General features: G+C 35.7%; 1 protein-coding gene across 5 annotated transcripts; it reads right to left on the bottom strand.

The window, feature by feature from the left end:
- Positions 1-4,292: 4,292 nt before the first annotated feature.
- Positions 4,293-10,229, bottom strand: LOC147496718 (uncharacterized). 5 transcript variants are annotated; one of them, XR_015196644.1, is made up of 7 exons: positions 9,662-10,229; positions 9,011-9,091; positions 8,080-8,223; positions 7,485-7,592; positions 5,424-5,537; positions 5,067-5,168; positions 4,293-4,745 (listed from the first exon to the last, which is right to left on the bottom strand). XR_015196644.1 is itself a non-coding variant. In XM_086562476.1 (6 exons), the coding sequence occupies exons 2-6, from the start codon at positions 9,070-9,072 to the stop codon at positions 4,723-4,725; spliced, it is 450 nt and encodes a 149-aa protein (XP_086418602.1). In that variant the 5' UTR covers positions 9,073-9,091; positions 9,662-10,229; the 3' UTR covers positions 4,293-4,722. The 5 variants fall into 5 exon arrangements, 2 of the variants coding, with proteins under 2 accessions (XP_086418602.1, XP_086418603.1); XR_015196646.1 differs by lacking the exon at positions 5,424-5,537; XM_086562476.1 differs by lacking the exon at positions 7,485-7,592 and having other exon boundaries at positions 4,293-4,750.
- Positions 10,230-13,049: the final 2,820 nt, after the last annotated feature.

The raw sequence follows: 13,049 nt of genomic DNA, 5'->3' as shown, positions 1-13,049 counted from the left end.
TATCCAATGTACCTGTTGAGCCCATATCCACTGTACCTGTTGAGCCCATATCCAATAAACATGATTACCCCAATCCAATTGCCCAATCTACTGTAGAGAGTTGTGTCAGCCTATTCAAAGTCATTGAAATAGACCCTGATCTTTTAATACATAAAGTTGTCAACCCTAAAGCTAAAAGAGTTTTAGTGGAGGTAGATGGTGTCCAAAAGGTATTGTTGTGCAAGAAACCAAGAGTTATTAGTGTTGATTTTGATGGTGAAGCAGAGCCAATTGGGGAAGCTAGTGTTGGTTTGAATGATGAGGCTTCTCAAAAATTGAAAGAAGTTGTAGACCATGTGTTGAATAATTGGGCTGATGTTATTGCTACTGGTGACTTTAATGCTAATGTGGGAGCTGGATTTGATGTGGGAGACATAGGAAGTTCTGGTGATGAAGCTGATTTATCATTGATTGTATGAGTGGTTGTTTGAAGTTCGCCAATGGATGATTCATAATGAATTTGGGAATGTTTTTGATGGAGGAAAGGGGAGTGAGTCTCTCTATCTTTTGGGTTTCTCTTTTACTATTCCCATTATCAAATGATGAAAACTTGATGTAAAGAAGCAAATGAATGAAACTTGATGGAAATAAGTTGATGTAAAGAAGCAAATGATTGGAATGAGTTGTTGTATAATGCAAATGATGGAAATAAGTTGATGTATAAAGCAAAAGTTAGGAATAAGTTTAGAAGAAGCAAAAAGGACATTGTATTGAGAAAAGCTTAAAGCTTGAAAGTGATAACAATGGATAATAAGAAAAAAATGAAATAAAAACTTTAAACCTACTACTACTCTTACCCTAACTTCCTACTCCCAATTCTACCTTAGATTATTTTGTATCATTATCTCTCAATCTTTTTACTTTTTGTAGAGAATTTTACATGATTACAGATTTGTCCTCTTCCATTCTCCTAGTGACAACACACCACTTTTGCTTTTGCTTTATGGATTTTGTCTATATTATTATTTCTTTTATTTCAAATACAAATACTAGATAAGATCAAATAAATTCATCTTATAGAATTTTGAGTTGAGGACAAGTTTTCTAGGTTTTTAAGAAATAATCCTTGAGATTTGACTTTGACTGTTGATCGTTGACTTTTTAGCTTCTTTTCCAATAAACTTTAGTCTTCATAAGATGTCCTATTTGAGCTCCTTTTAGCGTTAGAATTCATATTTTAAGATATTTTGTCCAAAATAGGCTTGTATCCTGAAAAACCAATAAGAACATGAGTTTTCCACATTAATGATCATATAATTTGACTAAATTGCACCATTATAAGGGGATAGAAATGTATATTTGAGTTCTGATCAACTACCCCCAAACAGCATTTTGCTTGTCCTCAAGCAAATATGAGAAATTAAAATATGTGATTATTATACTAATTATCTCGTTTCGCGCAGTGCGATTGCATTGACCATATGCAACAAGGCCTTAAACCACTAGGGATTCCCTAGTAGACGAGCTTAAGCCTCATTGAAAATTTTCCAGTGAAGATACTCACAAACTTCCTCTATCTAGTATAAAGGGTCTTGTCTCCTTATTTATTCTCAAAAGTCTATACATCTCATTAGCGGAGAAAGAAGGATAAACTCTTTTGAACTTAGGATACATATGTACAAAAACTTAATCATCTAAAGATAAACGTGCATACATGAGCGATGAAATGCAAAAGCAAAGCTGTTTCTAAAACTTTTGGAGAGCGTCCTTAAGTTGGGTTCTCACAGGGATGTGTTGAAACATAAACTCTCTGATAGATTCCCTCAAGTTTCGTTCTCTCAATTAAGTACAACGGGCACTTATCTTCCTCACATACACAAATGACGTCCAAAGAAACCATGGTCGATTGATCATAATTGCCACTTACTATCACGTCATCCTATTCTTAATCGAGCTAGAGGTCTTTTATTAGGAGTTACGGGGATAAGGCGATGGTTTAGAAAGAAGAATGGAAGGGAAAAACAAAATCTAATAAGTTGAGAAATGTGGTCTTCAAGATATTTGTAATTAGAGAAGAACCTCGTTTTGTTCTTTGCTTCCGAATTGCGTTTCATTATTTAGCCCTTCAGCTTTGTGACTCCATTTGATTTTGATTCTTGGGAGTTCTAACTTTACTTTTGTTTCTTTTAAACTCGACTCCTTTTAATTTTTGAGTTTTCATTTTGATGGATCTTTCTTTTCTTTTTATTTATTTATTTTTAATTTCTTTTCGAAGCAACTAACTGATTTGTTCTTGTACAAGGTCTTATCTTCTCTTTCTGTTGTTCATCCTATTCTCAACATGTCAGCTGGGTAAGCTTTTTATTGGGGCTAACACAGGTGAGGGATTGATGGCGAAGAATAAAAAGATTTATTGAAATTTGAAGGCTTAAAAGGGGGAAACTAGAGAATAAATATTCTTTTTGGATTTTTAACGTTTATTTGGCTATATCGACCTAAAAATGGCCTAAATTCTCTCCTGGGATATGGTATGGTGATCAAGCAAGTGGATGTGTTGTCTTTCTAACCGGACATCTTTTGTGTCATCACTCAATAAACATTCAGATGAGACATTTGGCTAGATTCTTATAGGATATGGAACTTAACTGTTTTAACATTGGTCTCGGAAACTTACTGCTATATACAATCAATGATGTTTATGCATGCCATTCATGAAAGATGCATAAACTATTGTACGTATATTAGTCTAAGTTTGAAGAATGTATCCTTAACTCTAATGCTATAATGAGACTTCTAGACCATTTATTTATCACAGAAAAAGGAAACAAGACTTTTAGTATTGAACAAAAAAAAAAAAAAAAAAATTGGTCTTTTGGAAATTTTTTTTAAGAAAGAAAGAAATATATTTAATATACATAATATAAGAAATGTTTAGTTTTTGTAAAATGTTACTATACCACTCCCAAACATAAATATGTTTTGTCCTCAAAGTATGAAGAGATAAGGAAAGAGATTATCATAGGAACATGAGCAAAAACGGCAGTATTGATCAGCTCCCAAATGTGTGTTGTTAGCTCTATTTCATCTCTTCACCAATTGGTTCAGCAATTATATTTACCACACCATGCAAAACAACCTAAAAATAGAATGAAAACCATTTAAGTACACATAGGAAGCAAATGCAACTACCACTCAACACATAAGCAGTTTTTCAGTGTTGCTTTAGTGGTGGTGAAAGTTTCTCATATTTAAAGTTTAAACATATAGGTCATTAGCACAACAAGTGCACATCAATTTCTATATTATGTAAAAAAAAAAGTCAAAAACTTCACAAACATTCTAAAATTCCCACATTCTCTTTCATATATGAATTTTATTACATGAAAAAGATTTGTAATCCCATGAACCATCAGAGCTAATCCCTCAATTGATTCACTTTCCAAGAATTGTTAATAATCTAAGCAAATAATCGCCAACCATAATATTGAGTTGGTATGTATTTTAGAATTTAGAACTATTTATTTATATTTGAAAAGTGGGGCAAAGAGAGAAGGAGGTCATACCATTGTTAATCACTGATTACTTCTCAACAATTCTGGTAGCTTTTGTATAGTATGAATGTATAACTACTTTGATTTAATCCTTAGATGATTTTACTTGTATAACACATATAAAATCACTAACTTTTAATGGTTATTTACATATGAGTTCATCAGTGATTGGCTCATGTAGGTTGTGCACGTCTCCCGCCTACTGGGAGATTTTATGGGCTCAAAACACACTAACGACCACTACACCTTAGTGAATTTTCACTCGTGTGAATGTTTCTTGAGTCAATGAAAAGTTATTTACTATGAAAATTACCATTATTATTAGAGTTTGGTTAAGGCATGAAGCCACCTTTTGGTTGGAAGAGTTAATTGGTTACGACATCTGATAATTTATTCCTCATTATGGATTAAATAAACACTTGGAACAAAGCCAAAAAACATCTAGCTGAATACATCACACACCATACCTACAAATGGTGTGAACACCCAACTTGATGGAGTATACTCTAACACTAAACTTTCACTACCCTTCTCTTTTGCTTTCAATGATAAGCAATGACCTTTTATAATTTTTAAAAAAAAAAAAAAAAACTACGCCTAGTAGGACTCGAACCCACAATCACCTACTTGCTCCTTTTGCTTATGCATGTGTTCCTTCCATGACTTCGTTTCTTCTATATGTTCTTATCACCCATTTAAATGGGCTCATTTCATATTCATTTTCATGATTAATGATTCAATATCAACCAATCAAAAAAAAACAAAACCAAGTTAATTACATGGATTGCTCGATATCAGCCAATTGTAAAAGAAAAGCCAAGTTAATTACATGGACTGCTCATTATTAGTTATTAGAATGTCTCAAGTGTATGTGGAGATATAATATGAACAAAAAAAATGAGCAATAAGAGATCAAAGTTGGTATTCCAAAAGTGTAGCCTATTGTGTAAGTGGCACTAACAAACTCTTAGGCCAAATGACACTTCGTAGCCCAATCTGCCCAAACGTTCTACTCGATTGCTGATCATGAGGAAATGGTAATTCAGTACTTCTGTAAGTAATTGATTTCACATAAACTTTGAAGTTCTCCTTCCCTAGTCTCCTGTTGCTAAATATTGTGACAGGGTCGACATCTTGCACAATACCCTTCGCAACAATATTGAGAGGTCAACCACCACATAAATCACATTCTTTACCTATGTACCCACTGTCCACCTACACTTGAATGTTGAAAGGAAATGTTTGTTAGTATCTATGCCCAAAGACGTTACTGCCTTAGTGCCTTGGTCTTTCTGATATAAAATGTGTGTGGAACCAAAAGACTGATGTTCTTTAAAACATATGATCTTTTTAAAATTATTCACTATTTTCTTTAAGGGGAGAAACAATCAAATCTTTAATTTGAGTGGCTGTTTTAGCAGTAAAAAGACAATTATCGCATTGAATAATTCATATGAGCAAGGTGGTACCAAAAGAAGAAGAAAAAAAAAATCTAAGAATACTGAAGAGCAGTTTTTTATTTGGAAAATTACTAACTTGTAGAGCAGCTTCTCCAATTGACTTTGGTGCAAGAAGAGGACCAGTAAAGAGGGTAGCGCTGACGCAACCACCAGACGGCAGAGCTCCCTGTTGCATTCCCTGAACAACAAACCATTATCCTTCAACACAATCGGTCACATACCAAAAACTTTGTATTTTTTTCGATATTTCATTTTTTTTTTCCAATTCCCTTCATGTTTTAGGACCCATTAAATTTCTACATTATAAAATAAGTCACGAAGAGGGAATTCAAAGTCTAACACCATAGGTAAAATCAACAAAGAAAAATCAATAAGGTTATACAACATATACTTGGTGTAAAATTTAGAATCGTTCTACTAATGTAGTTTTTACCTGCAGAGGAAAAACACTAAAAAACCAGCACCACTTTTCGGCACATATGGCTTGGGTTCTCCAATTGGATCACATATTATAACAGCCACATTCAGATCGGAGATGCAAAATATCCTGACAAATTTAACACACACACACACAAATAGAGCCATTATACATAAAATATCATGTTGATCGTTTTGTAAAATACTCTAATCCAAATGGATACTCAATAATTTGATTTGTAATGGAAATGTATTGTAAAAAATGCTTCAGAAGTTTAATTTACTTCGAGTATACAACAACAATTAAGTTCAAGAATAATCTGAATTTTGATACAATTTATGGTATAAACGTTCAAACATGCCACAAAATGATTTTATTTTTGTCACATTTTGTCTAAAAAAACTACATCTTCCATTGAAAGAAGTTCAAAAGTTATTGAGCCTACTTGCTCAAAAATCCCAACCTATTTGTTTTCTTCTAACTGTATTACCGTAAACATAGATGAGAAACATTATTTACCACGCTAGTTGTACTAGTAAAATAATGCAATTCTTTTTCCTTAGCAGTCGTGTGCTAGAGTATTCTTGGTCATATATGTCGAAGTCTCAACATTGAGCTTCCTTGTTGTATGACGTTTCCGTAAGATGAAAATGCGAACAACTTAATCCAAACTCTTTAGAAGACCTCTTCAACATCACACCCACACCAAATCTTTTTCTTGTCTAAAAGTCCACAAGTGTTTCACTAAAGTGAAGTTGGAGAGATCAAAGGTGCAGGAAGTTTAGAACAAATATATACTAACTATATTGTGAAACTCAAAGCATTAACTCCAATTGTTCAATCAAGTGTGAAACACTCGAATCAATTATTCCTATGGGAAGATTTCCCTACACTTGCACTATATATAGTTATGTGGAAACCTTACAGAGGCATTAGAGCAAAATGGAATGGAATTGGAGATTTGTTTAATCAACGGTATTTTGGAATATTTTATCAGTCATTATTACAGTTACCATGACTACAATAAAGTTACCAATGCATTCTTATGCATCTATAATGTTGAACATGAGCTAGTTTCTGAAGGGTGAAAATGCATAATGTATACTTACCAATGCATACTTGTATAAGTGCTACTATGCTTGGTGTGTGTAAACCCACTCATAATGCAATGAAACACCCAAATATAAATAATTAATGCCATGAAACTACAATATTTTTTACCTCAAAATACAACTGTAAGGAAACATTCAAACTTTAGGCAGTAGCCAAATAGTTGGTACTACTAATATCATTTGAACACATTTTGTCATCTAACAGATTAAGACGTGTCTATTCAACAATCATCATGACTGTAAAGTATTCAATCTCAAATTTACAAAACTGTAAAACCCATTTCACATGAAAACTATAAACCCATTTCATTGCATCATGATCAATAGGTATATAAATCCAAATTGGACACGAGCCATATCCTAATTTTTGTTTCGCAACAGATTTCTGGATTATGTAAAAATTTTCAGAGAAATATTCAAGGAATTGAAAAGAAATCATAGAGATAATAATTAAACCCTATAAAGTTAAGTACAACAAAGACCCAAAATATTTAAGTTAACAAAAATTGTGGAAATTCTACTTGTATTGTACCATAATAAATCATATTATATCAAAAGTTCTGAAAAGGATAAGTTTGTAAAATATATTATACCAAAAATAAATATTCAACGATCTTAATGATAACATCTTTGTTAAGGATTATGTCAAGTTGACTGAAATTGTTTCATTACTCAAAAAATAAATAAAGAAACAACCAATATAAAATATTGAATAAGCAATAAAATAAAAATAAACGCAATGAAAAACACGATTAACAAAATGATATTGAAAAGGCAGACCATGCAAAATTAAACAACAAATTTTTAGTAGAAGTTGTAAATTTTTTAGTACGTGCTTCCACTAGTACTTGCTCCATTGAGTTTTTGAAAGACATAACCAAGACACTGTAATAATGACCTAATCAAGATATTACTCAAATCACAGACATAAAATCAATTTCTAATGAAAGAAATGAGATTATACCTGCAAACAGTGAGGCCACCGAGAAGCTTATATCGAAGAGACTCAGCTTGAGCAATAGCGCAAAGACCCCCATTGTTTACTAATATCAAATCTCTAAATCATTTATCACTGACCATATTTGTGGGATACATAAAAAATCAGTACATTTATATATAAACCATAAATATCTACTGATCAAGCAAACCAGCTTAAGAGTAAAAAAGTATAACATTTTTCTTACATTGCAAAGTTATCTAAATTTTCGAATGGTGATGTACCATAGTTAGATATATATTAAGGACTATTACTTCATTGATTATGATGGACCATTTTTTCAACTTGAGTACTAATGTCAAAACACAAAATAGACATGAAGGCATGAAGAAATATACTACAAACTTGAAAAATCATAAAAAGAAAAGGCTTAGTAAGGAAAGACACTGCATATTTGAGTTATGGTGCACACTATTAAGCGAAAAGAAGGTCACATGCTCGTGGTATGTGTTGCTACATTGTGTTCTATTTTATTTTACGAAATTAAGAATCCAATTTGTAATAGGAGGGAACCTAATTACAAACAATTAATTAATCTTATACATTTAAAATAGAGACAAACCTAGCTAAGCAGGAGGAGGTAGTGTTTTGTACTGCAACATGCTTTAAAGATAATCTTGATGTCCGACTTGTGTTCTTTCCAATGGCTCCCACAACAAACATGGAGCATCTTGGCTTAGGGCGGAAGGACCTTCTTAGCACCACCCTGAGCATGCAAATCCAATTTAACATAATCAACAATAAGACCTAGAAAATTGATAAAAAGTTAAAAAAATTAAAAGAGCTATAGCATTTTCTGCAAAATTTTATATGAAACAATTTTTTTTTTAAGAAATGCTAAAAACTGGTCTGGGCGTTACATGAAAATAAAAAAAACATTTAAAAGTGCTAAAAACTGGTCCGATAAGTTGTGTCCAATCCTTGCATTGGGTAAACATTGCATCCATTCGTGCAATCCATAGGACCCTATCATAAGGCCCTCCTCTATGTGCATCCTAGAAAAACAGAGAAATCCATTGAATACATGGAAAATCCAACACGTGCCCACAACTTGCATGATATAGAAGTGAAAAATCGCAATTCTCATTCATGAAAAATTAAATGAAATTAATCTATAAAAGATTTTGTAATCAACCTAAGGCGCATATAGTTACACCCTACTGGATAATGAAAATCCCACATCTTTTTTGGATACAATTTTATATAAACATTTCACATCTCAAAAACAAAGAAAATTAGAACTAATCCATAATCTAAGTTATATGGACACGCTGTATTTTGAAAAAAATCTGTGTCGGATATGTAATCACGTGTCCGTGTCGAACACATGTTGCATGTAATTTATCTCGAATTTTGATATTTTACCGTGTCTGACAATTCGTATCTGTGTCCGATTCGAACACACTTACCCATGTCAATCTAACCTAGATCCATATAGAAAATTAACTACATATACCAAAATACAAAAACCCAATTCCTGAAATTTAACTCACCTCCATTGTTGTTGAAGAAGGTGTTGAGAGAACTCGATGGAAACCCTCACCAATTTCACCATTCAACTCGATTGTTTTGAACTGAAATAGAAATTTAAAAATATCAATATCTTGATTGTTCACATTTTGGGATATCTTTGAAATATAAGTTCAGAAGGCAGAACTCGATGACAGAAGTATTTGTAAACATATTATAAAGAAAACTGCAAATCAAAGTCTCGAGTTGTATAGCAGGCAGTAAAATGGATTGAGAGTTGGCTTCACATTACAAAGCATAATCATATTACGAATAGTGGATATCACAGAAACGGTCAATTAAAAAAAGACAACATGCTTAGCTAATGTCGAACATCATGTTAAAGAAGGTTACCTCTAATATCAAAAACTACAAAATTCTGAGAACACCTATACAATTTTTAAAAAGAATTTTAACATGTCCAATTGACAGAATCGGAACATTATCGGGGAAAAAATGACAGAATCAGAGAGCTCCTTAGAATTAAATGGTGCCAACGACGATTGAAGCCTTTAGTACAATAAAATCATGTATTTGATAAATGGAATTGGCCAATGTTTGATGTACAACAACGGTTGGATAGGTGTCTGGTTTATTATCATAAACAAACAAAAGATACATCCCACAGTGCGTACCTTCTTCATCTCCTAAGACTCGAAGAAAGTGTCGCCTTAGTAGGCATCAAGCTTGCTAGAACTTCCATTATAATCCTTAAGCAGGCACCTAAGTGCAACAACAATTTTACACTAAGCTTTAAACACCAAATTTTGCATGTGCTTGTAGAGCTTCCACTCTTCTCAACCTGAAGAAAAATCCACAAACCTCTTCTTTAAATTTCGAGTTTAGATATATGGATAAGGATTATTTTGTGGTGCATAAAGTAAATGCTGATAGATCAATGAACGGTGATGGAGAAGAATTTGGTGGTATCATTAGAGGTCTACAAACTTACGTTCGTAATATCACTGGTAGATATGTGTTTTTTTTTGCACACAAGTAGGGATATTGTATTAAAATAATAAAGAATGTTACATCACAAAAGGAGAGCTTACAACTTGACAAATCTAGGTCTAATTAAAACGGAAGTAAGGCATGTTCGGAGTTTCTAATCTTGTGATATAGTTTGGGTAGAACTCCATAGCCTCTCTCCTTGGTTCATAGTTGCTCCCTTCTTCGCTGCTAAGTCCACACCAAAATTGGCTTCTCGGTATGTGTGGGACAATCTCCAAAAAAGAAGATATCGGGTTGCTCTAAGTCATCTTGCTTTAAGTATCCAAGGAGAATTGTCCCTACTAAGAGCCATGACAGCAGCTATTGAGTCGCTTTCAATCCATAGATGTAACCATCCCTTTGATACCGTTGATTCTGCCGCTATTGTATGTACTCTTATTACAACCTATGAGATCCCTTGTCTCCTGTCCTTACTCTTCTCTCTTGTTATTTTTTTTCTCTGGTTCTCCCCTTTTTCTTTCTTTCTTCCCCTCTTTCTATCCTCTTTTTTCTTTTCTAATCTCCCTCTCTTTCTGGTTCGTCGATCTCCCCTCCATCTAATGTCCCTTCGCTCTCCACGTATCATGGTAGTTATTTTGCAGTAAGGATTCCGCTCTCTCTCTCCATGTCTCGTAGCGGTTCCAAAGCGGTTAGAATACCGCGGATATGATCCCATGTAGCCTGTTCCCCCGTACTATACTGCATCCGGTCCACTTGTCACCACTAACCTCTTAGGTCATGAATACAACCATTACAGATGCCCTCTCTCCGTCTTATTGATTGTCAGCGAACAGCGATGGGGCCGAGAACTAACATTTCCTCATTCCATACACCCTTCGCGATATATCTCTCTTCTTTTTCACTGCCAACACCTATTATCTTACTCTGTCCCCACATTTTCTCTTTCCCAGCACGTGTTCCACGTGCTTCCTCTTTATTGCCACGTGGAAACACGGCGCATGCGCATCAGAACCCGCCTTTTGAATTTCGAGATTCCACGTGTCACACCTCCTCTGGTTCTTTTCTCGGCAAATCCCTTTTTGCCCCTGCCCCTTCAAATCCCGCTCAAACTTCTCTCTTCTCTCAAAACCCCAAACCCACTTTTCCCTTCAACTTCTCTCCTTCAACCCCTTCAAATTTCTCTCCACTGTCCTTCCCTCCGGTAGATCTCTCCAGCACCGTTCGTGTTCTCCAACTTCCTCCGTTGCTTTGGCTTCCTCTTATCGCATGTTTGTTTTCCACCTTCTTTTTTCTTTTCCTCCCGTTATTAGTTTTAGTCGCTTTTGGGGTGCTGCTTCATCGCTTTCTTCTTTTCTTGAATTGCAATATCTCCCTTTGTGTGAAACTCCCCTTTTAGCGCTGATTCCATTATGTCTGGATCGGAATCGGCGGCTACCTCCGCCACCAAATCCGACCGATCTGAATCCTCTACCCCCAGATCTAGCCATCCCTCCGCAGAATGATCTGAATCCCCCGCTTCTAACTCCACTAGTCTAGCCGCTGTTCCATCTACTTCTGGGAAGAAATCTTCTCTTCCCCCCCCCCCCGTCCTACTACCGCAAACCCAACTTGGATGCCGTTAAAGCCTCTTATGGCATACCCAGTGACGTGATTCTAGAACACGTGTCTGGTGTCACCCACTTTCCTCACTTGGTAACACCGTGACCTGGTTATCTCGTCGCTATTGTAGGATAGATAATGGCTGGTTTGCGTTTTCCTTTAACTCTTCTTGATGTCGAGGTATGTAACCATTTCAACATTCCGCCATGTCAAGGTATAGGTAATTTCTGGCATGTTATGTACGCCGCCAACCATTACAACGAGACCCACTCCCCTAAAATGCAACTCTGCGATATACTTGCTCATTTTTATATAAAGAAAAGCACTAAACTTGGGAGTGTGGGATACCAATCCTTCTGCACTCGTCCGCAAAAGAAGTCTTTTATTCTTCACATCACCACTTCTGACAAAGTGTGGCACCATTATCCGTTGTATGTGTGCGGGGTTTTTATCCATGAACCTCCGCCGGAAGTTTCTCTGAGGCATCTCCATTTCCTTACAAGTGGTAAGTAAGCCATTTTGAGTCGCAGTGTTTTGTCCAACTTGTTTGTAATTTGTCTTTATTTTTGGTGATCCAGGTTGGAGACCCGATTCACGATCACAGATATACACCGGCGTTTCTTCAGAGATTTTCCAATCCCTTCGCGATTTGGGGAGTGCCCAGTGTGAAGTCTTCGGCATTGATCCTAAAAAAGCCAATTCTCTCTTACTTGACCCTTCTCTAAAAGACATCGGCAAATACCAAGGCCCCCTCTATCGCCTGCCGCCCCCCAAAGAAAGAAAGCCAAAACTTTCCCTACCTCAAAAAAGAAAACGTCCAGCTCACAAGTCCTTCAAGTATACCACCAAAATTTCTCATTCACGAGTTGCCGCCCAACGTGCCGTTGCTACTAAGGCGCCAACTACTACTGCTGACCCCCTTCCTCCCTCGTATTCTCGTGTGGCTGAGTGGGAAGACAACTTTGCCAACAATTCCTCTCCACCTTCTGCCATCGATATGGATGTTAACAAATACAAGCTTTGGGACAGTGACTCTGATGGCGATGCGCCTGTTGAAGTTTCAGATGAGAGTCCTCCCGCGAAAAAGGCCAAAACTATTTCTCATCCCAACATTGGTACCCGCGCTGAGCCTTTGCAGTCTATTGCTCCCGTGCGCCGCCCCAGACAGGATCCAATTCTAGAGGGTCCCTTAACATCCGGCCCGATCAAAGTCTGGCATCCCAAATTCAAGGCCAGAGATCGCGATGTTACCACTCGTGACTCAATTTTGGAAAACCCAGCTGTCGCAGCATCTTTGTTTTTCAGCTCTCATCTCCCTCGGGATCAAGCCTATGGAAACTCTGGCACTGTCGCTTCCCATAGGGCTTCCATCTATACTGGTTGGGAAAAGGTGTGTGTTATTAATTTTGCTTTCTCATTATCTGTCCTACTACCTTTGATACCAAATATGTCTCTGCAGCTGAGCCTGGATAT

This window comes from Coptis chinensis, chromosome 5 (assembly GCF_015680905.1).
Source record: "Coptis chinensis isolate HL-2020 chromosome 5, ASM1568090v1, whole genome shotgun sequence".
NCBI classification, from domain to species: Eukaryota; Viridiplantae; Streptophyta; class Magnoliopsida; order Ranunculales; family Ranunculaceae; genus Coptis; species Coptis chinensis.
This window is presented reverse-complemented; position numbering and strand designations above follow the sequence as displayed.

What these genes read in the sequence shown, in the direction of transcription:
- LOC147496718 (XM_086562476.1), bottom strand. Translation starts at nt 9,072, where the DNA reads ATGGTGAAATTGGTGAGGGTTTCCATCGAGTTCTCTCAACACCTTCTT. An exon ending in CTTCTTCAACAACAATGGAG is followed by an intron (nt 8,224 to 9,010) that starts GTGAGTTAAATT and finishes TTGCATGCTCAG; the next exon opens with GGTGGTGCTAAGAAGGTCCT. An exon ending in TTAGTGTTTTTCCTCTGCAG is followed by an intron (nt 5,169 to 5,423) that starts GTAAAAACTACA and finishes TTTGTTGTTCAG; the next exon opens with GGAATGCAACAGGGAGCTCT.